This window comes from Xenopus tropicalis, chromosome 5, assembly GCF_000004195.4.
Source record: "Xenopus tropicalis strain Nigerian chromosome 5, UCB_Xtro_10.0, whole genome shotgun sequence".
NCBI lineage: Eukaryota > Metazoa > Chordata > Amphibia > Anura > Pipidae > Xenopus > Xenopus tropicalis.
This window is the reverse complement of record NC_030681.2, coordinates 49,348,955-49,375,096: the sequence shown is the minus strand read 5'-3', so window position 1 is coordinate 49,375,096 and position 26,142 is coordinate 49,348,955. Positions and strand designations below refer to the sequence as shown.

The 26,142-nt window shown below is 36.3% G+C and overlaps 1 protein-coding gene across 2 annotated transcripts in view; it reads left to right on the top strand.

Moving 5' to 3' along the window:
• rab32 (RAB32, member RAS oncogene family) overlaps window positions 1-25,066 on the top strand; it is a 29,135-nt gene extending 4,069 nt beyond the window's left edge. The window contains exons 2-4 of one of the 2 annotated variants that reach the window (XM_012962942.3): window positions 13,018-13,122; window positions 21,601-21,881; window positions 23,519-25,062. In XM_012962942.3, the coding sequence (XP_012818396.1) occupies window positions 13,018-13,122; window positions 21,601-21,881; window positions 23,519-23,668 (536 nt within the window). In that variant the 3' untranslated portion in view covers window positions 23,669-25,062. 2 annotated transcript variants of the gene reach the window in all.
• The last annotated feature ends 1,076 nt before the right edge of the window (window positions 25,067-26,142 follow it).

Genomic DNA, 26,142 nt, shown 5'->3' with positions numbered 1-26,142 from the left:
TGCAACAATCCTAGGTAATCACGCAAAAATGCTGAATAATGTTTTTTCTGCCTGTAAGGGCCCTGACAGAGGTGTGGCACAGCATGCAACATTCTAAAATGTTACACCTACGGGGATAGAATTGTGTTCTGTAATAGCCTTGATAAGCTCTACAAACCTGAAAGATTCTACCCACCATTTGGTATGTAGCCTAAAGAAACTATCTTCAGATATCTGCAATGATCATAGTTTTAAAAGTTTTGGGTTTTTTTTTACTGGTACTCCTAGAACATGATAGTATATAACTTAATGTGTAGACTTATAAGACTCAAGTTTCTGTTGCTCCAAATTATATTTTTTTTCTCCTTAGCTAATTATAATAAAGACTTCAGATTCCATTATTCAGTTAAGAGACAGCTGACTGAACATTCTCCTTAACAGTTTTCTAGTACAGACCAGAATTTATGGTTCAACTTTTTTTTTTGTTTTTTTATTAAATCTCTAAAATTACCCTGAACAACACCCAGAATAATATATCTTTCTCCCTGCATGCAGATTGATTTTATTTCTCTATTACAGCCAGGTCAACTGAAGCTCTTTTACTGACTTCCTTGCCTAGCGTAAAGCTCCATCCCCTTTTGCTTTCTGACCACTTCTCCCATCTCTTAGAGAAGGAGTGCTTTAGAAAGCAAAAGGCTTGACACTAGACAAGGAAGTCAGTAAAAGGCAGTTCATGTGCTTGTAATAGAGAAACAAAATTAATCTGCATGCAAGGAGAAATTTATTTTATTCTGGGGACTGTTTAGAGTAATTTTAGGGGATTTTAAAATTAAAGGCTTACTTATCCTTTCAGTACTGGCTGTTTGTCCAGGTCCTGAGACAGCAGAACATCCATGCATTGATGTTTCTCTTGGAAAGCAGTAGTTTCAACTTTGCTACTCTGCCATGAATTCAGTTTTGGATCAGTTCAGTTTCATTTTCTTTTTAACAAAGTCAGGGACACTGACCTAAGCTTTGGTTAAACAGACTTGTTCTTTTTAAAAATAATTTTAGTAGGCTGACCACTCCTGGAATAGTCCCACTTTAATTTGATATCATCACAGTGCTGAAATGGCTTTGCACTCATTTCCTGATTGACTGTGTATTCCTCTTTTAAAATAAGAATAATGTGTTATTCTTATCTAGTAGAATTAAGTCTAAAACAACTGGACTTTTCTGAGTTTTTCTTGAAAACGTTTCACCACTCATCCGAGTGGCTTCTTCAGTTCAAATGACTGGTAGGGAATTCCCCGGTATTTAAACTCTTGATGGTAGTAGAGTCACAGACATCCAATCACAATGGTTCCATTGAACTTGTTCAGTTAGGTGTTAGCTGAAACTGACAGGTGTCAGTTTCAGCTAACACCTAACTGAACAAGTTCAATGGAACCATTGTGATTGGATGTCTGTGACTCTACTACCATCAAGAGTTTAAATACCGGGGAATTCCCTACCAGTCATTTGAACTGAAGAAGCCACTCGGATGAGTGGTGAAACGTTTTCAAGAAAAAACTCAGAAAAGTCCAGTTGTTTTAGACTTAATTCTACTAGATACTGTATATCATGACCTGGATGAATGAGAATCTTCATAGACATAGTGTTATTCTTACTACTGGTAGCTGAATTAAAGGAAAACAAAAGTCAAATTTTAATTAGTCATCCATGTACTGCCCCCCTCCCTGCTCCTCCCAAAACACTGCAAAGTGTCTGCAAATTAAAATGATCTTGAAAAGGGCAGAGGGGCACAGTGAGTTAAGTGGAACGACCTGGCAGGCCACTTGTCTTCTGGTCCTTGTTCTCAGTACCATCAGAAATTGATGACAATTATCAACCTCACAAAAACCAGAAGGTTCAGTCTCTTAGTTTGTGCAAGAAGTAACAAAAAACTTACCTTTTGCCTACTGTTTCAAGCATGAAAAATTTATGTTTAGCACAAGCCCTTTTCAATGAACTCATGTGTTTTAAAGGGTATATTGCCTCTTTCAAAAAATCAGGAGTAAATAATGTAATTTAACGAGCACACTGGAAAAACAGGCAAAGAATTCCAGTGTAAAATAGTTTTGGTTTTAATTGGTAAGGTAAGTCCATAAACGGGCCAGAGGTCAAGGCAGCCAGCTGGCAAACAAGTCTGTAGGTCAGGTACAAGGTCAAGGCAGGCAGCAAGCAAAAGCAAGCCTGAATTACAGGCCAGGGGTAAAAAAACATGAAGTGGCAGGCTTAAATAACTTCTTCAAAGGGAGATGTGCTCATTTTTAGCAAAGGTATTTTTAGGCGTATACTGATACTTTTAACATGTTATGTAGCTCAACCAGGAGGAGCAAAATGTGAAGTCCCCATTTTCGTGACAAGCATTCATTCTGCACATATAACTTTCTTTTAGTAATTAACTACTTGCTATAAAGCCATCTTATTTGACATATAAGGTAGTTTAATAAAGTAGTCCAGAGTTTGTAACCAGTCACACAAATGCTTTTATACAGATGACCAGTAATCTGCTGACTGATTGCAATGGGTTACTAAAAGCTGATGTAAAATTTGCACCTTGTTTAGGTCATCTTATTTGTCATGTTCCCAAAGGACTTCATAAAACCTTGTTCAGGTGTAATAGTGCACTTTATAGCTTGGTTATTCTTTAAAGGATAAGTAAGCCTTTTATCATAAAAAAACACAAAATTACTCTATACAGTTCGCAGAATAACATACTTTTCTTTCTTCACTCTATTACAAGCAGCTCTCTCAGCTACTTCTTAGTCGAGAATTAAACTTTGCCCACTTTTCTTTGCTGTTCTTTCCTTCTCTTTCTGACTGTAAAGATGGTCAAAAGAGGTGTCTACTGTGCATGCCTGATTAATTTTCATTGGAGCAGAGGCAGCAAGTATGTGCAGTAGACATGTCTTCGACCATCTCCACAATTAGAAACAGAAGGAGAGCTTAGCAAAGAAGGAAGTAGCTGAAATAGCTTAAGTTGAGCTGCTGGTGATAAAGAATCTATATGAAACTGAGTGCAGAAAGAAAGGTATGTTATTCTGGGGGCTGTATAGAATCATTTTAGAGAGACAAAATAGGTTTACTTATTATTTAAAGAAATTTTAACTGGAAGTATAAGTTTTTTTGTTGAGATTTTTGTTGAATTTTGTGGGGCAGACTGTCTGACCTTCAGGATCTTGCTATCTTGCTAACAGCATTAGTCTTTGTGGGTTACTACAAAAATTAAGTTTCTGTGTTCAGTGTAAAACCTGATCAGATAGACTTGTATGGTTTTTTTGTTTTCATGCATCTGCATCTGACAGTAAGCATATTTCAGTGAGAATCAAAAACCTGTCAGACTTATCTTGTTGGATGACAGCATGCAGCATTCCCTTGCAACAATATATAGATAATGTCATTTTACCATTTCTATATATGTAACTTGAATAGCATCTGTCTCTATAACTTTCATGGTACTATTCTAATTGGTTGATGGGGATGTTATTAACACCTTAGGAGTTTCACGTGACACCTGCCTAAAAAGTTTAACTGAACCTTTGTGATTAGACTATAATGAATGTATAAGCCTTAAAGGACAAGGAAAGGCTAAGTCACTTGGGGGTGCCAAAATGTTAGGCACCCCCAAGTGACTTTATTCGCTTACCTTGTACCCCGGGCTGGTGCCCCTGTTAGGAGAAAACAGTACCAGCCCAGGGTACCTGTAGCGATGCGCTTCCTGCTTTGTTTTGCTGGGACTAAAGTTCGGCTTTTCACTCTACTGCGCATACGCGTGCACGGAACCAGGAAGGAGGAAGCGCTGTAGGTACCCCGGGCTGGTGCTGTTCTCTCTGAACAGTGGCACCAGCCCGGGGTACAAGGTAAGCGATTCAAGTCACTTGGGGGTGCCTAACATTTTGGCACCCCCAAGTGACTTTGCCTTTCCTTCTCCTTTAAAGGAGAAGGAAAGGTGCTTTCACTGGAGGGTGCCAAAACCTTATAACCTGGGCTGGTGCTCTTGAAAACCGCACCAGCTTGGGGTAGCTGCGAGAGAGCAATACTCTTCTTTTGTCTTCTACCTAACATTTTGGCACCCCCACCCCAGTAATTTTACCTTGCCTTCTCCTTTAAGGGTTTTCCTAGCTGCAGAAAAATGTACTCGGTAAAGGTGAACATACACTATAAGAATCAACCATTGCCTAAGGTGGGCAATATCATGCTAATTCGATTATTTGGCCCTAGGCCCAAATAATCACATTACAGTGCATCAATGAGCGTTGTGGCCCTTAATCCTACTGGAAATTCAAGCTTGTCCAATGGACATCTGGGCATTTTAGGCCAGTTATTGGTTGATTAGGCCCAACGGAGGGTCCCATGCATGAGCAGATAACCTGCTAAATTGGTCCGAAGGACCCAAATCTGCAGACAAAATCTGCCTGTATATGGCCACCTTATGGCATGACCTGGGTCTATCATATTCATCATAGAGATTTTTGCTTTCACTGTCTAGATCTTCGCTTTCACCGTCAAACTTATAGTAGCCTGAACAAAACTAATTGTTGATTGGTCATCATGGGTAAATAGAGCTATATGATTTAGCATTTATGTTAGTAAAAGTATAGTGACACCAATGTCACCAATATACTTTGTCTACAATTCAAGGTGGCGATCCTTAACTTCCATTAATTTTTCTTGACTAATTTTCTGGAGATATGTTGTTGAATCGAGCATGAGCTATTCTGTATATTACATGAGTCTTTTTAATTCCCTTTCCCATGAAAGCATTTTATAATGTGTAGTAGTTGTTAGAGAGTGAACCACCAGCTGGTAGCATGATGCTGCACAATCACATGAGCTTGATATGTCAGCATGATGGGGCACAATCATATGAGCTTGGTATGTCAGCATAATGGGGCACAATCATGTGATCTTGGTATTTTAGCATAATGGTGCACAATCACGTGAGCTTGATATATCAGATGATGGTGCACAATCATGTGAGCTTGATAATTGTCATGTCAAGAGTTACTTTTATTGTGCTGGTGTGCTGCTTTGTTCAGTTGTATTGGAAGTGCTACCCTGCATCTCATATTAAAGTACATGCATCACAGCTAGGGAGGCTTCTATATTCTTTAAAGACCCACAGTACTACTGCTTGACTTGCTACTTGAATGATTTTACTTGAAATTGTAAAACCACCTTATAAAGGAAAAGGCACAATGGTGATGTTGTAGTGGTCAAATGTGGTCTTTCTTTTCTGCATAGTTAGATTTGTTGCTTATGATAAAAGGTGAAAAAAACCTCAACGTGAGTCACACAAGAGACATGCGCTTGCTCTTTCCAGGTCTACATAATACTTTTCTAGTGTAACTGTGAATTGTAAGCAGTGCTGGAAACCCTGTGACCCTGCCAAAAGCTGCCAGATAACAAGTATCATGTACTTATATAACAACAGCAGTTAATCTGTGTGACAGATACAGTATGTTGGCATGTTTAGCTGGGTTTAGGAATATCACATCAATCATCAGTAAGCATTTATTCCTCACCTGTTTAAAAGCATTGTAATGGCTGCTAAAAGGCACAAACAGTGTAAGTGATAAAAAAATGGAGCAAAGCAGCAGAACCCAAAAGCCCCAAAGCTTGACCATCCAGGACCAACTTTTGTACCCTTCCCTGACCCTTTAGAGAACATTCTGGAGTGCAGTGGGGTCTCCTACCTAACACAAACAAAAATTTCTGTTGGAAACCTCAAGTTTGGCAAATGTATTTGTGTTTTTCTGACACCCCTGCAGAAGTGCTGCCCTCATTACCTACCAAATTCTGGTATTTATTCACCAGGTATAATTGTTTTTATAACTGGTGCTACAATGTGGCTACTGATAAGTTTTAGCTTGTATAAAGCCACCCTACCTTTTATAGGAAATTTACCACCCTAGGGTGGAAACCTTTATTTTTAATTTAGTTATAGGCAAAAATAAGTAAATATCAAGAATATTAATATTAAGAATGAGGAAATACTCTGCCAACAGGGTAATATTGTGTATATACTGTAAAACCCATCTTGGATCAGCAATAACATTTCAAATGCTCAGTTGCCATGGTGATATCAGTAGTAATTATCTGGAGATTTTCTTTTTTTGATTCACGCCAAAAAGCTGGAGAATGAACAACAGCAGTAAAGGTTAGCCCTTTAGCACACTCGCCTGTTTATTGTCTCTATAAATAATATTGTGCTAAGAGATTTTTAAAATTATAGATGGCATTCACAAACAAATTAATTTGGTGGCAGTCTGAAGGAGGACAGTGGGGAAAAAAACTTCTAACCATGAATGAGGACAGAGGTTAAGGCAGTTGCAATCAAAGTGAATGTGGTTTATAGCATTCCTTTGTATTTCCGCATAGTACATGATATACTGTCTGCTAATTGCAGGGTTGTTTTTATGTGTCATGCAACAGCCAGACCTCAGATTTAATTACCCTATAAAACAGTAAAATATATCTCTGTTTGCAAGAAGTACATAGATCCTGCATAGATCCTGCAACCTCATGTACATCACCAAATGTACTTATTTTATGTATTCCCCACAGAACATATAGTATCCAAATATTCATTAAGGTTGCAGAGCTTGCTTTGTGTAACGGGATATTACTGTGATCACATGGCAAAGTCACAACATTCCTTTTTTTTCTTTCTGCTCTCTGAGACAGACACTGTGTGCCAATATGTCAACTTACATTTTCAGCTTTAATGGAGAAATACAGCATGAGAAAGTATTAGTGTAGAAATGATGCATCTTAGTGCATGATTTACTAGCCCAGAGCTAGAGCAACAGCTCAGTAGCTCCAGTCACTTTGTGGCTAGGGAATATGGCAGACTCTTTTGGAAAGTAGAAACATTTGTTGAATAAATGTGACTATAAAGCTGGCCATATGCATACAAAAAAAGATTTAGATTTTTTTTTTTGTATAGCTGCCACTGACCTAAGCATGTAAGCACTGTGGTTGAGTGTGAAAACTAAAAATTTAGACCTAGATGGTTAGGCTAGATGAAAAAGGTAGAAAAAGCTGTTACTGCTGTTTTTTTTCATTTGTTTAGTAGTGAACACCTGTAAAATCCCATGCTTTAGGTATCCTTATTTATGGTGCATGTATGCACACAGAGCTTACACATACATCTAACTAAGACAGGGAAATTGAACAAAAATTGGGGAATAGAGTGAAAGGAGTCATGGGAAGGGGGTGCAAAACTGGGTAACTCCTGACAAATCCAGGGGAATTGACAGGTATGCAAGCTGGATATAAATGCACCACTACACACAACTGTTTTCATGTACACTTTGGGAGAACAGAGACAGAACAGCAAAAGTGAATCAATGTGCTACTGTATTAACATGAACAAGGTACAATACATGTATAATGCTTCATATATCACCCTCTGTAAAACATGCATGCTTTCAGCCATGGCCTTTTTGTAGCTGTTATTTGAAGTGTTTTATATCTAAACAATTTTGTGAAGTGGAAACTGTAATCTAAAAGTTTAGTTTCTGTAAAGAAGTGTAGCACACATATAACATTTTGCCTGTTCCTAATTTTTGTATGCAATTGTGGTTAAGTTAACGTTTTCTCTTTTCAAGTCTATCTTGAAATCTTTGACTTGCTCACTATTCTAGTGCAAAACAGACTTATATGGACTTTATACTTATTTATGGTAACAACAAAATATGTGTTTTTTATAATAAAAATACATGTACATAAAGATCAAAATAAGTCACCAAATAGAAGAGATAATATTTACAGTGAGTGTATGGGATCTGAAAACCTATTATCTAGAAAGCTCTGAGTTATGGGAAGGTAATCTCCCATAGAGTCCATTTGAGACAAATAATTAGAATTTTTAAAAATTATTTCCGTTTTCTCTGTAACAATAACACTGTTCCATGTACTTGATGGTAACTAAGCTGCATGAACCCATATTGGTGGCAGAACAATTATGTTGGATTTATTTAATGTTTAGATTAAAAGGACTTAAAGGAACAGTTCAGTGTAAAAATAAAACTGGCTAAATAGACAGGCTGTTCAAACAAAAAAATATTTGTAATATAGTTAGTTAGGCAAAAATGTAATCTATAAAGGCTGGAGTAAGCAGATGTCTAACATAATAGCCAGAATACTACTTTGTATTTTTAGAAATTACACACTCTGGCAAACTCCGAATCAAGAATTATTTTTCCGCCTATCAAACTTTAAATCTTTGCTAAATGTTTTTGCAAAATTTCTTAAAATAGTCTCTAAGCCTTTCACTTAGCATCAGTATAAATGATCAGATTGATACCCAAATTTGTATACATTCTGATAGTACTGATATGTTTGCTCCATGTTGCAAAAGTGAGTTTTTAAATTCTGAAAATAGACTTAAAACTTGCAGTTTAGAGCATCTGACACATTTTCTAGGGTACAAAGATAGCTCACCATATAAATGGCAGGAGTTTTCTGTTAGATACCCAATATGCATAGAAATACCAACCTACGTGGCGTGTAGAGAAGCCCAGGATTAAAATAGAGCACACAAAGACTATCTACAAAATGATATCATCAAAAGCAGTGCAGAATGCAATAATATTATTAAAAATCCAATAAAACTAATTAATGCAATAAAAAAATGCATAAAGAGATTAGTGGTCAAAAAGCCAGTTCAGTAGTCTCACTGTGCAGTGTATATTATATGGCAAAAATAAGCAATTTACAGCCATGTAGAACTGAAATTACACATAAAAACTTTAAATTAATATAAAATCAAGTACACAGTGTAATTAGCACCCACACTTGTCAGACTGGAAAACTAAACACTGCTGCAGATTGTACCATAGTGGGGGAATACTTATACATCACAGTCAAAAGTCTAAAAAAATATAGAACAACTTTGTTAACTGGAGAAAAACTCTATAGATTGCTAAAAAGCTTGAGCATCCAGGTTTGGGCAAAATGATTGTAGTAAAAATTAATTTGTTCAGGTACTCTTTAACAGTTTCTACAGTCATTTTGCTTGAACCCAGACGCTAGATCCTTCATAAATCTGCCATTTGGTAAATCAATATGAAAGAGCTTAGAAAAGATATTCAGTATTTGTAGATATATATATATATATATAGGGTATATATATATATATAGGGTGCCACAATCCAAGTTTGGCTTGGGACTCCTCCAGTTACATGGGAGTAGGAGAAACAATAGGCTACCTGAAAGCAGTTCTAATGTGTACCACTGGCTCCTTCTGAAAGCTCAAAATCAGGTGCAATGCACTGAGACGGCTGCCTACACACCAATATTACAGCTAAATAAAAAACATTTGTTGGTTCAAGAATAAAATTTTAACTGTTAGAGTGAATTATTTGCTGTGTTACAGTTTAATATAGAATTAAAAAGTACACCATAAAATCATGACCGTATCCCTTGAACTAATATTTCCTGTAAAGTATACAGTATGTAATATGCATTCCTTAAACAATCTCTAAACTCAGACATTATACGGTATTTACGATTGCAGCATAAAGATTGTGATTCTGGATGTTCTTTGAAAGCATGACTTTTTAGCAATGTGATTTTGGTCATGTGAGTCAGAAAAATTGAAGGGAACTGTGTGTCACATGTGGCTGTGTGGGATGTCTCACAACTGTGATCTGAAGCATCAACTTCAGTCTCTGCAGCTTAACATTTATATGATTTGTGTTATTATTTGTATTTTTAGAATAAAAGGAACACATTTAATGTTATCTAACGGGTAAATGTGAAAGATTGACCCATGTGGCACAGCCAGCCTTTACATTTAATATATAGATATATTTTTCATTTTGTTTTAGGGCTTTGTTAAATTTTATCTTAATATGTTTATAATAAATTTATGTGCACAAAGCTTGGGGTTAAATTGGGATTCCGATCATTTTCCGAGCAGTTTGAATTTTATCACATTTATTAACCTTTTTCTGACATTATGGAAAGTTTTTAAATATTTCCTAATTCATCAAATAATTTCTAACTATCATTTACTGACTCTTTTGCAACACCACCATATTGTAAATACCACACTTGGACTTCTCTTTAAACTATTTTTGGTGGTAAAAGATTATACAGGGCTTTATTAATTTTCTCCTAACAGCACAGTGACTATAATGGTAGTAATATGTAAAAAGGCTTATTTGTTTACACACAAAACAAGTGAAGCTTTTATCTTTGTTTTTGCTCTAAGTGGAGGCATATGATGTTAATATACATAAAACATCTTTAAATTGCAGTTCCTGTCAGGTGATGCTTTAATACAAGTACGAATGACTTAAAAAGCCTTTTGAAATTCCTTAAAGACATTCCATACATTTAGACAAGATGGATCAAACATTTAAGCTTTCAGCTTAGTGAGCAATTGTTGTGCTATAATGTTGCTTCCTAGCAACATGAAATAATCTACTATATCTGGTAAACTGCTATAAATTTGAAGTAAATGAGACTTTGCCCTTTACAGCCACCTCAATGACTATATGGCAGAGAGGTTCTATTTGCATAGTTATCTGATGCTATAGCTGGGATTCAGTTCAGTTTTACTCAGCAATAAAGTGTATCATGCTCCTGTTACTATCCCCTGTAAATCTAGCATGTTGATACTAGCATATTATGTATATATAAATTCTAGATTCTCTCTCAGTATTGTGAATACGTGCACACAATTACAAACAGTTTTATTCTCAGTAATGACTTTCCCTTGTGTTTTAGACCTCAACCACAGGATCCCAATTAGTTACTGAAATCAGAGTTCATGGGAATGCAATAGCTACAAATGGTTATAAAAACAGAATAGTGGCATCCCAAATGAAATAATGAATTAGAGTTTGTTGCTTTAAAATAAGGGGTACTTGTACAGTATATAAGAAATATCTCCAAAATATTGCATTTGAAGAAATAGCCAGTCCACCAAGAAGCCCTGTATAAAAGAAAAAAAAAATCTCCCTTCCCCCAGCTGGAGCCTTTGCTCTTGTGGTAAAGAGTATTATACAGGGGGCTTCTTAGTGGACTGGTGATTTGCTTTAATTCTGTTTAAAGAAACCAATAGTAGAAAGTGTCTTTATTTAAAGGACAAGTCAACCCAATATATATTTTTTTTGTCTAATAAAAGTAAACATAATAAGACCTGTCTTGCTAAAGGTGAATGGCATTTGCAACATTGTTTAAAAGGCAACAACCAGGAGTTCAGCAAAAGGCTGCTTTCAATAGCAATTACATTTACAAATAACTTTAAAACACTAAAAATCTTCAATAACTTCACATTGGAAAGTTGCTTAGAATAATGTTTTTTTGTATTAGGTAAAAAAAAATATTTTGATGGTTGACATTAATGCAAAAAATAATACAAGGTTTTAAAATTTCCTGCTTTAAACAATAGGTAAAATATGTGGTCAGTAAAAGCTCCATTCATTGAACTTATAATAAAAAGGAGGGGGTATATCACCACCATTTTTGTGCCAAAAAGACTTTACGCCTTTGCTTCTGTGCATTTCCCATTCAAGTCAGTGGGAGCTGATAATAGCGTTCATGGCCACTTTTCTGCAGGCTCAAATACTCTGACAAATCATTTTATTAACTTACGTTAATGGAAGCCATGCTGTTTTTTGTCAGAACAACCAGTTAAATCTCATCTATGACATTGAAACAGTGGCCTTCAGTGACCCAATTGCTACAGAAACTGCATGATTGGGTTTACAAAGCAATTACATTATTGTGCAGCCTTTATCACATATGTGAGAATCCTATCTGTACTCCGCAAGAAAAGCTATGTACATTTCATTGTTATTAAAATGTATGTTTTTTTGTACATATGGAAGAAAGCAATGGCACTCAGGAGCTACAAACGGGACTAGCCCTCTAGATACTTTATTACGGAAGTGCAACGTTTCGGGGCAAAACAACCCCTTTGTCAAGCATGTTTTTTTGTACATGCCATTTTAAAGGTATGTGCACCAACACTGCAAAACAAAAAAATTGCTGGTCTAGGGCCAGACTCTAATAATAAACTGAAGGCTGACATATGTATTCCAAGGTTACCACCAACTGCCTCTTTTAGAGTTGTCAAAACTCAGGATTGCATTCAGGATAATAAAATACAGGCCCCATTGAAATGTTCAAGGTTTATCTTCCTACCCAGAAATCCATTTAATGGAGTGAAGATAAAGTTGTTTACCTCAAATGTATATTTTTTTCTTTTAAGTAGCAAGTTAAAATGCTGCTGACTATTTGAACTATCTTGATTTGTGTATTTCTGTATGTTTATATCTGCATTCAGAAATATTTCATATTTGGTAAAAAGGGGAAACAAACTTTTTTTTTTTCTATCTTGTGAAAGGGTTCCTTAAATGTGTTTCCTGAGTCGATCCAATATGCATGATATGTGCTCTCGGTAAACTGCCACATTAAAATAAACAGGCTATGTGACATCTTAAAGTGTGTTCGGCAGAGTATGAATAAAAATGTGCTTAAATTGAGAGCAAGGCGGCTTTATCGGCATTGCAGAAACTGTCATGATACTGTAAATATAGCCAATTGTACCTTCAATTTTCAAGATTGGCCCTAGATCAAAGCAGCCTGTGTGTTATTAACTGTACCCTGTACTGTAGAGTGGGAGCGGAACAGGAAATAATACAGAAGTGCTTAGTCATTTTGACACAATAATTTTAGCTGCTAAATCAGTAATATAAATACCCCCCTATAATAACATAGTAGCTGAAGAGTGAGGCCAAAACCTTCTTCTGCAGTAGTCTAGTCATGTGTTTAAGGATACATGGTATTGTTATATATTTTTCTTGACAATGTAATTTAATATATTATTTAATATAAAATATTTACTATTTTTAGAAATGGATTTTTCTTTACAAGAAATGGAAAAATCCCTCTGTGTTACTAGACTTGTGTTACATACCTAAACATGTACATTTGCCATTGATGACTGCTATATTCTATTATGACTGACCACATGTTGCATTTGTATATACACAGCTTTGCAGCTGAAACGTGCACAGCTTCTTCTATATATTAATGTAAACAACACACAGATGGTCCATAGCATCCAATCAGCAATTACCTTTGCTCTGTCAACCACAGGTAAAATATTCAATGCAAATCAAGTGAGAATAAATACATTATAAACTGTACATTTCCCATGGTCTCTTCTTTCTTGATATATTTATTAGCACAAACTTGCAGTGGATGGTCATTGGCAGCATCTACCAAGACTTGTAAATCTCTAAGCTTATTTACTGACCAGACCAGCAAATAAGTGTCCCTGTTATCTTGGTATTTTAGCCTATTGTGAAGAGCCAACCAAATTTTTTGTAATTAATATATAACTGTTCTTTAGTCATTGGACAATTTAGCCACACATGCCTGTGGCTTCAAAATGTCATTTCATGCTTAAATAATCTTCAATGTATAGTAACTCTGCAGAGTTTAATTAATCAATGCAGCAAATTACAACTTAATTACCCATGGAACTAGTGTCCAGTGCTAAAGGCATTTCTATAGAGGCAGTAGACCCTGCTACTGTTGGGGGATCCAGTGATTATTTGTCGTATAGCATGGTCGAAGGCCGTGTTATAATAAAATGACGAAGTCATACAGTGAAGTCTGTGGAGCCTTTGAGCAAACTGGGGGCCATAACAATCCTCTGGAGGGCCACATCCGGCCCACTGGCCTCCAGTTGGACAACCCAACTTAGTTCATTTATATTGTTACGAAACGTCTCAACAGCTTGATCCCAATGCTAATTCTTTAAATAAACTGTTGCTGATAATGTGATACAGAACAAATCAGCTGTTTTTTTCCACTTACTGATAGCAGGGTGTACTGTGTGAGACATAGCATAAGCATTTGTTTTGCCATCAACATTATTCGCACCTCTATCACATGGAATTCATTTGACTTGTTTATATGTGAGTGTTTTCTCTGTCTGTCAGTTAATTTCCTCTCTTTTTTGTAACTTTTTTTTTTTTTTACTGTGCCACATTTTACACATTTTCACGTTTCTATTACTTTTTCAGTTATTAGATGGGTGTGCCTATACTTGCTCATTTTGAGTGACAGATAAAACAATCTTGAACATTAGTTGCAATCACTCTCTCTGTTATGCTAGTTTTAAGGAGAACTGGCCATTCACAGCACATGTGACATTTTTTCACCCTTGCAATAAATCTGAGCTATCTCAGGCAACAAAACATCCCTAGTTTCCTTCCAACTGGCAGTAATGTAAGTGACACACTCTTACACACACTCTATAAAATGGCCAAGTCTAAGCAGCTTTTAAATTTGTCTTCAATTTATTTTGACCTTTTTCTTTTGACTCTTTGCAACTTTCAAATGGGGGTCACTGACCCCAACAGTCAAAAATCTATTGCTCTGTGAGGCTACAATTTTATTGTTATTTTTAAAAACCAATCTCTCATTCAAACCACTCCCTGGTTGCTAACATAATTTGAGCCCTAGCAACCAGGTAACTGCTGAAATTCCACACTGCAGAGTTGCTGAAGAAAAAGTGAAATATTTTAACAACCACAGAAAGACGAATTCCAACACGAGTGTGAAAAAGTTTCCTGGGGGTGCCAATTAGAGCTATAGTTGGCTACTTAATAGCCCCTATGTGGACTGGCAGCCTACAGAAGGCTCTGTTTAGCATTATACTTGGTTTTTATGCAACTAAAACTGCCTCCTTACCATAAATTTAAAAATGAGCCCCTACTTTGAGGCCACTGGGAGCATAATGTTGCTCACGAGCCACTGGTCGGGGAACACTGCTCTACATCATACTGGAAGTTAATTTAAAGGTGAACAACCCCTTTTACTTTCTGTGCCTTCTCTTAGAAGCACTCCGTCCTACTCTACACTCATAAATCATATTTAATGAACTTCTTAATGTTTCAGTTCAGAAGATTGCAATCTGTAAAACATTAGTGCTTGCCAGAAAAACAGGGTGTGGTGGGAAATGGTCATTTAAACCTGAGCTCAGTGTATAAACCTGAACTACATGTTTGATCAGTAATTACTGGAAAATTTTGCGCCCCACCTTGTATATGTAAGTGCATATTGGCTCTTTTCAATCTGCTTAAAAAACAGATGACGATGTTTTTCATGAACAGCCTGAACAGTATTCCCAGATCACATCCCAAACATACATCGGTCAATGCTGTAAAATCATGGTGTATGGCACACACGCAGGGTAGGGCAGGCAGAGTATGTGCCATACTCTGCCTGCTCTATGCTGCCTGTGTGTCCCATACTCTGCCTGCCCTATGTTGCCTGTGTGTCCCATACTCTGTCTGCTCTATGCTGCCTGTGTGTCCCATACTCTGCCTGCCCTATGTTGCCTGTGTGTCCCATACTCTGCCTGCTCTATGCTGCCTGTGTGTCCCATACTCTGTCTGCCCTATGTTGCCTGTGTGTGCCATACTCTGCCTGCCCTACCCTGCCTGTGTGTGCCATACTCTACCTGCCCTATGCTGCCTTTGTGTGCCATACTCTACCTGCCCTATGCTGCCTGTGTGTGCCATACTCTGCCTGCCCTATGCTGCCTGTGGGAGGTGAACCTGGCAGGGGTATGTTCTGGGAGTTTGTTAGCATTTGAAAAGTCATTATATGGTCCCTAAGATGTGTAATTATGTGCTGGGGGTTGCTGTGCTATCCACAGGGGAAGAGGAGGCATAGGGATTTAATGTTGTGTGTATGACATAATATAATTCTTTCACATATGAATGAAGGGTGATATCCCTACAGTGAGCACCAGCCATTTGGGGTTTTGCTGCGTTACCACCATTAATGTGGGTATAGTCTTGCTCTTGTGATAACATGGGTGTGGTTTTAAGTGGGGGTTTAAAAAAGGGGTGGTTTAAAAAGGGGGAGTGCTCAAACTGGCTTCCATTATCGGCCCTCTGCCCCATTTGCCAGAAAAATTCTGGCCCTCGGTACCACAGAAGTTGGACAGCGCTGGTGTACAACATACTTTTGACTTTGAGGTTTGCACTAGGAGGATGCTTGTCCAGCTGTCAATTCTATGAGGGTCTGTAGTCAAAAACATAGGTAAACTCACTCTCCCTAATCCTATGGGACACTAGCATCTATATTTCCTCAGCAAAACTTGTTGGAACTGCACAGAATCTTTGCAGATTGTGGCACAAGTCAAATTATTTACCACCTTAATCTTCCAGGACTGTAAACCTTTCTTCTGTGATTTTATGCAGAACCAAATTGTATACTGTAGATATATATGTCCAAAAATCCAGCATTCCTGATTTTACCTTATCATACATTCAGCTAAACCATGCAAATTACATCTCTGCACTAATGTTTATCACTAAATCCATATAGTTTCCCTTTTCACTAAACATACTTGTGTGGACATCTCCTCCTTCCATGCCACTGGAGCCCAGGGTAATGTCTTGATTTTGACTTTTAGTAATGAGTGCTATGGTAAGGCTGAAACTGCTGATTTGTTAAATGCTATTATTTTCTTGAATAATTTGTAGCAGGTCTCTATCTGTAGTCATACAGTAGATTGTCAGACTGGGTAACTCCTAATAAATAAGATATTTGTACTGCAAGGGACATCACAATGATTTAACAAACATGGAGGAGAAAACAGGCATGCAGGTTGTGAAAGTCTTGCTCAAGGCTTTCTTATTTATCCAGGTCTCTCTATGCTCATTTTTATTGCACCCCCCATTTAGATTTGGTAAGCAAAAGTGTTTTAATGCAATAAAGAAAAAAAAAAGGATTATCCTCCTTTTTTTCAGGAATGAGACTTTGCTCGAGTGACTAGAAATCCCTAACCATGTGCACTCTGGATTAGGACACATTTTTCTGACATTAAGAGCAATGCTGAAGCAATTTGAACATTTTTAGAATGCTTTCATAATAAGTTTATGGGTAAATGGGCAAAAAGACTTTTAACTGACACTTTTTTTTACTGAAGAATAATGAAAATGGTTTAATTTTGTGTTCATTTATTCCAGCTGTCTATATTCAAAAACCTATTAGGTCTAACGCAAATGTCACACACAGAAACACATTAACTAAAGCTGGTGTTGGAAATCCATGTTTAATAAGAATAATGCTTTCCCCTTAATTTTGATTTTGGCAGCTAGCTACAGTATGTGTTTTTCTGCTCCTTGAGATGTTACCCGACTCATCAAATGTTCAAATATAATTCTTCTGTTGAACTTGATCAAGATTAACCTAGTTAAGATCTGTTTTGAAGTTGAGGGGTTAAAGTATGTTACAGAATGTCCAATTCCTAGGAACTTTCTGTTGATCTGCATTTATAGTTTTTGAATTATTTTCTTACTTTTTCTGCCTCTTTCTTTTAAATGGGGGGTCTCTGACCCTGGCAGCCAGAAACCTATTGCTCTGTGTGTGGCTACAATTTTACTGTTAATGTACATTTTAATTACTTATCAGTTTCAATTCCTTCCATCTTTAATATGAAAACCTCTGCCTAGTCCAATTTATTCTAGCAACCCGATAGCTGCAGTTTTTTCCAAACTGGAGAGCTGCCAAAAAAAAAGCTATATAATTCAGTTTAAATCAGAAAGAGATAACTTGAGATTATGCAAGATAATTAAACAACACGACAACACATATTTTCATAAATGTGATCAATAGTGTTTTCTGTGTTGCCTCTGTGTGCAATTTGCTATAATGTGAATGGCAGTCTGGACTTGCAGTATCAGGATTTTCTCAACCCGCAAAAATCTGCCTGGGCAGAAAATGTGTGACAGTAGCCTAAAAGTTAGATTATATAATAGTTTTTATCTAAATTGACATAATACAAGTATGGCATCTATTATCTGCATTAACCTACTAAACAACATTTAGAAGTAAAAAAACACCCAATAGGACTTTTTTTTACCAACAACATGGACTTATGCAGCTTTGCTATCAGCAAGTACAATGTACTTCTTTATTATCAGACTTATAAAGAAAATCAGATACAAATATAAGAACAATTTGCTTAAATAGAACAAAAAGTGACACCAAGAGGAACTGTCTCTTTTGTGTCTGACACAAAATGTGTACTTGCAATGAATTTGGACATCAGTTGCCAGACAGGAACTACAGTATATATCAAAATGTGACTCCCTTAGGTTTTTATTATAGCTGACCCTATTGGGTATGTGCTTATAAAGCGCTATTTGAATATGCAGTACTGTACAATTTTACTGTTTAAAGGAACAGTAACACTAAAAAATAAAAATGTTTTAAAATAATTAAAATATAATGTACTGTTGCCCTGCACTGGTAAATGTTGTGTGTTTGCTTCAGAAAGACTACTGTAGTTAATAGAAATAGCTGTTGTGTAGCCATGGGGGCAGCCATTTAAATTGAAAAAAAGAGAAAAGGCACAGGTTACATAAGAAGATAACAGATAAACTGTGTAGAATACAATGGCAATCTATGCTACTTATCTGTTATCTGCTTAGTAACCTGTGCCTTTTCTCCTTTTTTCAATTTAAATGGCTGCCCCCGTGGCTACACAGCAGGGTATTTATATAAACTGTAGTAGTGTTTATGAAGCAAACACACAACTTTTACCAGTGCAGGGCAATAGTACATAATATATTAATTATTTTTATACACTTTCATTTTTTGGTGTTACTGTTCCTTTAAATAATTATATGTATGTACAGTATAATGCATGTGTATGTGTGTATATATATATATATATATATATATATATATATATATGTATGTGTGTGTGTAAATTTGCCTGTCCTGGTGACAATAGATCTCTTTGTATTGTAAATCTTTTATGATAATGTGTCAGTGTTTTAATATTTCATTCTGAGAATCCATCACTTGTACTATAACTGACAGACCTGCCTTGCTGGAGGAGCCTGGCATTTGCAACATTGTTTAAAAAGTAACAACCAGGGGTTTAGCAAATGCTGCTTTTAATAGCAATTACATTTACAAATAACGTTTTTTAAAGAAATAAAAAATTTCAATAAATTCACAATGGAAAGTTGCTTGGAATTGTTTTCAAAAAATTATTTTGGGGGTTGACATAAATAACCCCACGTAACATTGTTTTTCAAATTGTAAGATTATTCAATTCAATATACCAATTCAGTATACTAAGTCATCCAAATATGAAAATGACACATATGAATGTTGATAAATAGGCCTCCCCCTCTCTATGTACTGTCTCTGCATTTCCTGGAATCAGCTAACCCACTGGTTGCTGACAAGCTAATATCCTGCTACAGATATGGGACCTGTAATCCAGAAGGCTCAGGACCTGGCTTTTTCAGGATAAGGATCTTTCTGTAATTTGGATCTTCATATATGTCTGCTAAAATCTTTATTAATTAATTAACATTAATTAAACCCAAAAGAATTGTTTTCCTCCAATAAGGATTAATTCCATTAATTAAAAGTTGCTGTTTTATTATTACAGAGAAAAAGGAAATTATTTTCAAAAATTGAAATTTTTTTGCTTATGGGAGATGGCCTTCCTGTGACTCTTTTTGGAAACTGGGTTTCCAGAAAACAGATCCCATACCTGTATTAGTATTCTAAACATTTAAATACCTCAGAAACCACTAAGAATAGAAAATGAATGTCAGTTGTTCAGAGAGTAATGTTAAAATGTTCAGAAAAACCCCCTGATTAAGTCTGCATCAAACTTTTTGGGGTTTAAATGCCCTTTAACTAAGAGTCATGCACACAAATCTATTAGTAGTTTATAATTATATGAAGGAAACATTTTGCTATTAACAGGTTCTAGAGAAAATATTCAACTCAACTCAATGGTCAGTTACCAATATTTGACTTGATATAGTAAATATTTACTTTCCCATGAAAGTTAATCACTACATTGGTCCCTCAGTATGTCTCTCCTCATGCCTTGCGCAGTTAGACACATGAGTCTCTGTGAGACCTCTACAGAGCTGGCCTGCTGTATCCAGTGAGCAAAACTTGTGCAAGCAGCTGCTGGCGCTTATGTGCGTGTCCTCCTGTCTGAAACTGACCTCAACAAGGAAGAAGAGTTATAGGAAGTTTATGAAGCCTGTTATTCTCGGAAATTATTACATGACCAGAAAAAAAGAACTATTAAACTGTTTCTCAAGTGTATAATTTGCTATTGTGGAGGAATAATTCTTATTCATTTCATTAAAATTTTTATTGCAGTAAAAGATGAGATTTTGCTTTTTGCCGACTTTTTATATCTTCTTAGGTGAATATTTAGAGCTGTAACATCTGCTCGGCCTGATTTTTATTGTATTAACCTAGACCTTTCCGAGCTGCAAGGTGTTTTTATTCTCTACAAATGTCTGTGTGGGTTTTCTGCAAGTATTTCAATTTCCTCTCACACTGCATAATTGTTTAGTATTGAGTTACCCCTTTTTACTCCTTAATTGTTTTGGGGGAATATCAGGGGACCTAATTCTATGGGTGTTAAAGAATACTGACTAACCAACATATTTACAGGTTTTTCAAATAGAGCATGTTTTCAAACTTAGCCATTTTAAGGTGAAGGCCAGACAGGAGACTCGCTCCTTATTTATACACAGCAAGAAAGGTAGGGTTCCACCATAGCTGTGGCTAAACATATTAGCAATGACTGCACCACAGTATTTGGCATGTCCCCATCATCAGCCCAGTAATCTGAATTTTGTCAAGCTTAGCTATTTCTGTCCTTACCTCTGTTTTAGCACTTACCCAAACATTGTTCTGCCTGCTTAGTGTGCTAGTTCCTAATCTCACTCTTATTGGTCGTTTTCTTAACCAAACTGCTTGCTTTCTTTGCCACCCTTAAATGTTTGTCTAATTAATTTTTCATTTTAACCCGTCCCTTCGTTGATCTTTGACTGTATCATACCACATTGCTAGCAAACACATAATGCATCATAAATCAAAAACAAAGCTGAAAATATTCTGCGGCGCTGGCCTTGAGGTCCTTGACAGCAGGTGTCATACATTTTAGGAGAAACAGCAAGCAGGCAGTTAATGAGGCTAAACGGTGTTTAGTCTGTGTCCAATAAATAGGGCTTATGTCTTAATGCAATTTTCCTATTGTTTTAATTAAAGCATATCTGAAGATTTTATTTATTTATTTTGTTGTACTTATCAATGCGGAACAGTGAAACTGAAACCACTTTAATTTTACACTTTAGCAATACATTTTCTGTTAAAAAAAAAGACTTTATAAATTTTGTAGTGTTTGCCTTTGCTTACTGTTCAGTGTAAAGTTCGCCATACACAGTAATATTTAAGCTATCAATTTGGCCCGTTCAGGCCAGCTATTTTGCCCATGTAAGAGAACCTCCAACGGGCCTGCCAGACTGATATCTGGCCAAAACAGGTTAAAAATCCAGTTGGATCAAGGACCACATTAGCTCGTTGATACAATACTCAACCTCATGCCCTGTATCCCCATCACTGAAGGCCAAACAGTTGGATTAGCCCGACACTGCCCTCCTCATATCGGGGAAAGTCCTTGGCAACCTTGCCAGATGAGGGGATCTTTACTTGTACGGCCAGTTTAAGTCTAAAAATGTATTCTAGGTCTGAAATTATGTTTTTCTTCTATAGGACAAGAACGATTTGGAAACATGACACGCGTATACTATAAGGAGGCTGTTGGAGCTTTTGTGGTATTTGATGTAACAAGAGGATCAACCTTTGAAGCCATCACAAAGTGGAAATCTGACTTGGACAGCAAAGTGTTTCTTCCAAGCGGGGGCCCTATTCCTGCAGTTCTTCTGGCCAATAAGTGTGATCAAAAGAAGGAAAACAGCTTACAAAGCCCTCACCAGATGGACAACTTCTGTAAAGAAAATGGCTTTGCTGCATGGTTTGAAACATCTGCAAAGGTAACAAGGTTTCCTCCTATAAATGATAGAACCATTGCAAAATAACAGCATATTAAGTCTATATACTTATGGTTTGAGAGATGAGGTTTTATCTCTGCAATTTTTCAAACGTGATATTCATGCATACTGTCAAAGTACAGATATTCAGTTCATAACTTTATCAGATAACTAAAATGCAACTTTATATAGTTTCTTCCCTAGATTTAGTACTGTACCATTTTTTATTTTATTACCTATATCAACAAAATATATCTTAAATTATGGGATCTGGTGTATATATAGCAATAAGTCTTCATTTATAAATGACATCATAAATGACTTTAAGGGGAACATTTAGCAACTTTCAGGTTTGATTTTTTTTTCACAATTCAAGTTTTTTTGCACTTAAAAAACTTGAATTCGAATTATGTTGCAAAAACTTGATGTCTGGTATTAAGTACAAAAAAAACAAAAACTCAAATGTAAAAATTTGCCATCTAAAAGCTTGTAGTCAATAGGAGTTGTCCAATGCAAAGTCAAGCCATATTTGAGTTGTTCGAGTTTTTGATTTGAACAAGTTTTCCTTATTAATCAATAAGGGAGAGTTCTACATGCAAGTTTATTCAATTTAGAAAAACAAACTTGAATTCACAAACTCAACGCTTATTTTATTCATATTGGCAGACTTTAGGGGTTAATTATATTAAAATGAGCAAGGCCATGAGTACTACCACTCACTGCGCAACTTTACATGCTCCTTGCATCAGCGCTGAACCTGATCATATAGTTGTAGGTTAGTGGATAGGGGGTGAGCAGCAGAAACCTAGAAAGCTTTATGTACAAAGATCAGTTAATCAAAGTATAGCATGTAGCACTGAGAGGATTAGGATTTTAATCTTATCCTTTTTATCTTAAGTTGTTCATTATATTTTACTTTTACCACCTGCAAACAATTAGAGCAAATAGACTCTGGTGATTAGTATCTTCATGGAAGGGTGATAAAACACTAAGGGCTCTGGCACACGGGGAGATTAGTCACCCGCAACAAATCTCCCTGTTCACGGGCGACTATTCTCCCCAAAATGCCATCCCACCGGCGAAAATGTAAATCGCTGATGGGATGGCATACGCAGTGGCACGATTTGAGTGAAATCGCAGAAGTTTCCTCTCAAGGCAACTTCCGCAATTTCACTGAAATCGTGCCACCGCGTATGCCATCCCACCAGCGATTTACATTTTCACTATTCTCCCTGTGTGCCAGAGCCATAAGGGGGCAATTTATCAATGTTCAAATTGAACTTTATACAAAAACTCAAATGTCTGTTATTTATTAAGTGCAAAAAAACCCCGAAAACTCAAATGTAAAAATTCAGCAGCTAAAAGCTTGCGAGTTCATGTAGAAGTCAATGGGAATTGTCCTAGGCAAAGACAAGTCATATTTTTAATTTGCGATAGTCAAGCTTTTCGAGTTTTATTTGAGTTTTGGTTTAACACAGTGTGCTGTTACACAAAGGTTGCTCATAAAGGCATTAACCTCTTAAAATGTAATTTGTAATTTCCATTTGTGCCTCACTGATAGAGTCAGGTTGGTCTCTGAATGAATGTGCTGCACACATATTTACTTCAGCTCTCTGAGTGACAAATTGTTTGTTTTTTAGGACAACATGAATATAGATGAAGCTGCTCGATGTTTGGTAGAAAACATACTCGCAAATGCCAAGAACTTTCCTGTAGAGGAAAATGATGATGGCAGCATAAGGGTCGACCAGGAGGCAATGCCAGCAGAAAGTAAATTTCAGTGCTGTTAAGTAATATTTCGCATTCTACAGTATGGTAAAAGCCACAGCATAGCAATTTGAGGCTGCCATCGACATTCAGGTTGCTGCTAAATGCTGCTTCACATCCAGCTTGAGGAGATCAATTTAGCATGGAGAAGATGTTTACAAGGATGTTCCTTTTGTGCAATGTGCATCTGATTAAGAACCAATGTGTGTTTCTGGTCATGTATTATGTTCAGTAATTAAATATGCATACCTTCATAAACAGGGAAAACAAATCTTACTCCACCACTCTGTCTCACGTGTGCCAATTTTTGACAGAGGTTTATACATATTTAAAAAAAATGATTCACAACTGGTTGTTTCTTAAATAATGAACAAACATGCAGCATGTTAGACATTATATATACTGTGGGATGAATTGGAACCCAAACAACAGTATTAGTGCACTAACCCTGAATCCAATAGCCATTATTCTTGGCCTCTGATATAAAGTTTACATTTTTTATGGCAATCAAGGATGCCTTAATAGACAACACACACACACAAGGTTTCTCTCTCATGTTGTGTTTTTGTTCCCATTCTCTGATTATTCCAATGTAACACTTCACTAAATTTCATTCTTGGATGTGTCTTGCTTTCCATCTTAAAGAGAACTATTGCAAACAGCCATGTCTATAATAGGGTAAGAAACACATTTGAAATATAAATTAAAAAATTGGCATTGTCAAAAGGCATTATTTTGTAATGACAGTTTCTGTGACTCAGGGTTTGCTTGCTTCTTATTACCTTCAGTTTTGTAAAGCCTTAGAAAATGGCCACTGGTAAATAATAAACAAAACCAAAACTAGACCTTTAAAACCAGTTAAAAGGTGCTGTCTGCAACCTCTTCTAGAGCCCCCGCATTCACACCAGCCACAAAATGATACTGTGTACCTGTGGCTGCCCATCTAATGAACAATAAAACGCTAAAAGGGACTACAGGTTTGCAGAGTTTGCTTTTTCTGCACTGCTGCGTCCTCATGGAGCATACACAGATCTTCTAAGCCTTCTTCTTATATTGACCTTCATCTATAGATCTGTGTAATAACCTTTATTGAAATGCACAAATCTCTCAAAACTATACCCTGACACAGTTTGTGTGACACCTTGAGTAGAACATCTATACCATATGGTATTAGCATTTAATGCACACTCAGTCCACTTTAAGTGACTTGTCTTAATAATATTGCTAGAAGTATAGGTTCATGCTGTTTTGTCTGATTTGTACCGTGTGCTTTCTGTTGATACCATTAACTCAGTTTATAAAGCTTTTTTTTATCCAGCCACCCTTATTTTACAAAAAAAACCAAACAAGCTATAAATGTGGTATCAATGTTTCAGGGATGAATGAAAATGAATAAAGCATTTTCTATACCTGGCAATAGATTGTTTCATGTTATTTTTGCCTCCTTCACATGTATTAGTAATGCGTATATAGGCTTGCATCAGAAAATACCAACTATCATTGATGCAGTGTTGACAGTTCATCCGACCCAGTCATCCTATGGAGTTGCCATCAGTGTCTCAGAAGAGAGAATCCAGTCTACTGTTGCTTTTCATTGGTATTTGTTGGAGTTCAGTGGAGCCATGGATGGAGCCACTTCTTCTTTGTAACCGATTACAATGTGCTTGTTCAATGCATGATTGAAATAGGTGAATTCTAGGGGATTTGGTAGTGTGAATGCTTTTTATTTTATTTTTTTCACCCAGGGTTCTACCATTGCTGATTAGTTTACAGAGGAATTGTAGCCTAAATCTGCAATGCGCCCCAAAACTGTTACATAAGGAAACACAAATAGAAGCTTCACTCTGTTTCATTGTAGCAAGGAATAATACTCCCCATGCTTTATTGGAATCATCTGTTAAAAACAGACATCTGAAAAGTATATGAAACACTGTTCCCAACCTACAGTTGCTAAAATGTGGCATTTAGCCATTTTTCTTAACCAGTTTGCCATTTTTGTGTTGAAATGTATTTTGTGTTGCACCATTGCTCCCTCTAGTGTCCTGTACTGAACTATCAAATGTTGTTAAGTCTGTGTAGCTGCAATATGAACCAACTATCATATTTCGGTTTTAAAACATTTAATAATGAAACTGGGATGTCAGATTCATACATTTAATATAATAATAAATAGTATTGCAGGAAAAAATGGAGACATTAGTTTTTTTAATCCCTGTTGAACTCATTAATTCCATGGGCAGTACATCTGACCTGAATAAAAAGTTTGACAGGACCTAACTATACACATTATTGTATGAATTTTATAATGATTCTAAAAAGCTTTAGGTTGAAGTGCAAGATCTCAAGGGTGCATCCTTCAAGCCAAATTTGCTAAGGACATTTGCAAGAGGTTTAAAATACTTTATCTTAAAGTGTGAAGTTTTCATAGTTTTAGGACTAGCTTATCTCTATTTAAACTGAACAAATACCTTGTTCCATTGCGAAGTGATGTATTTTG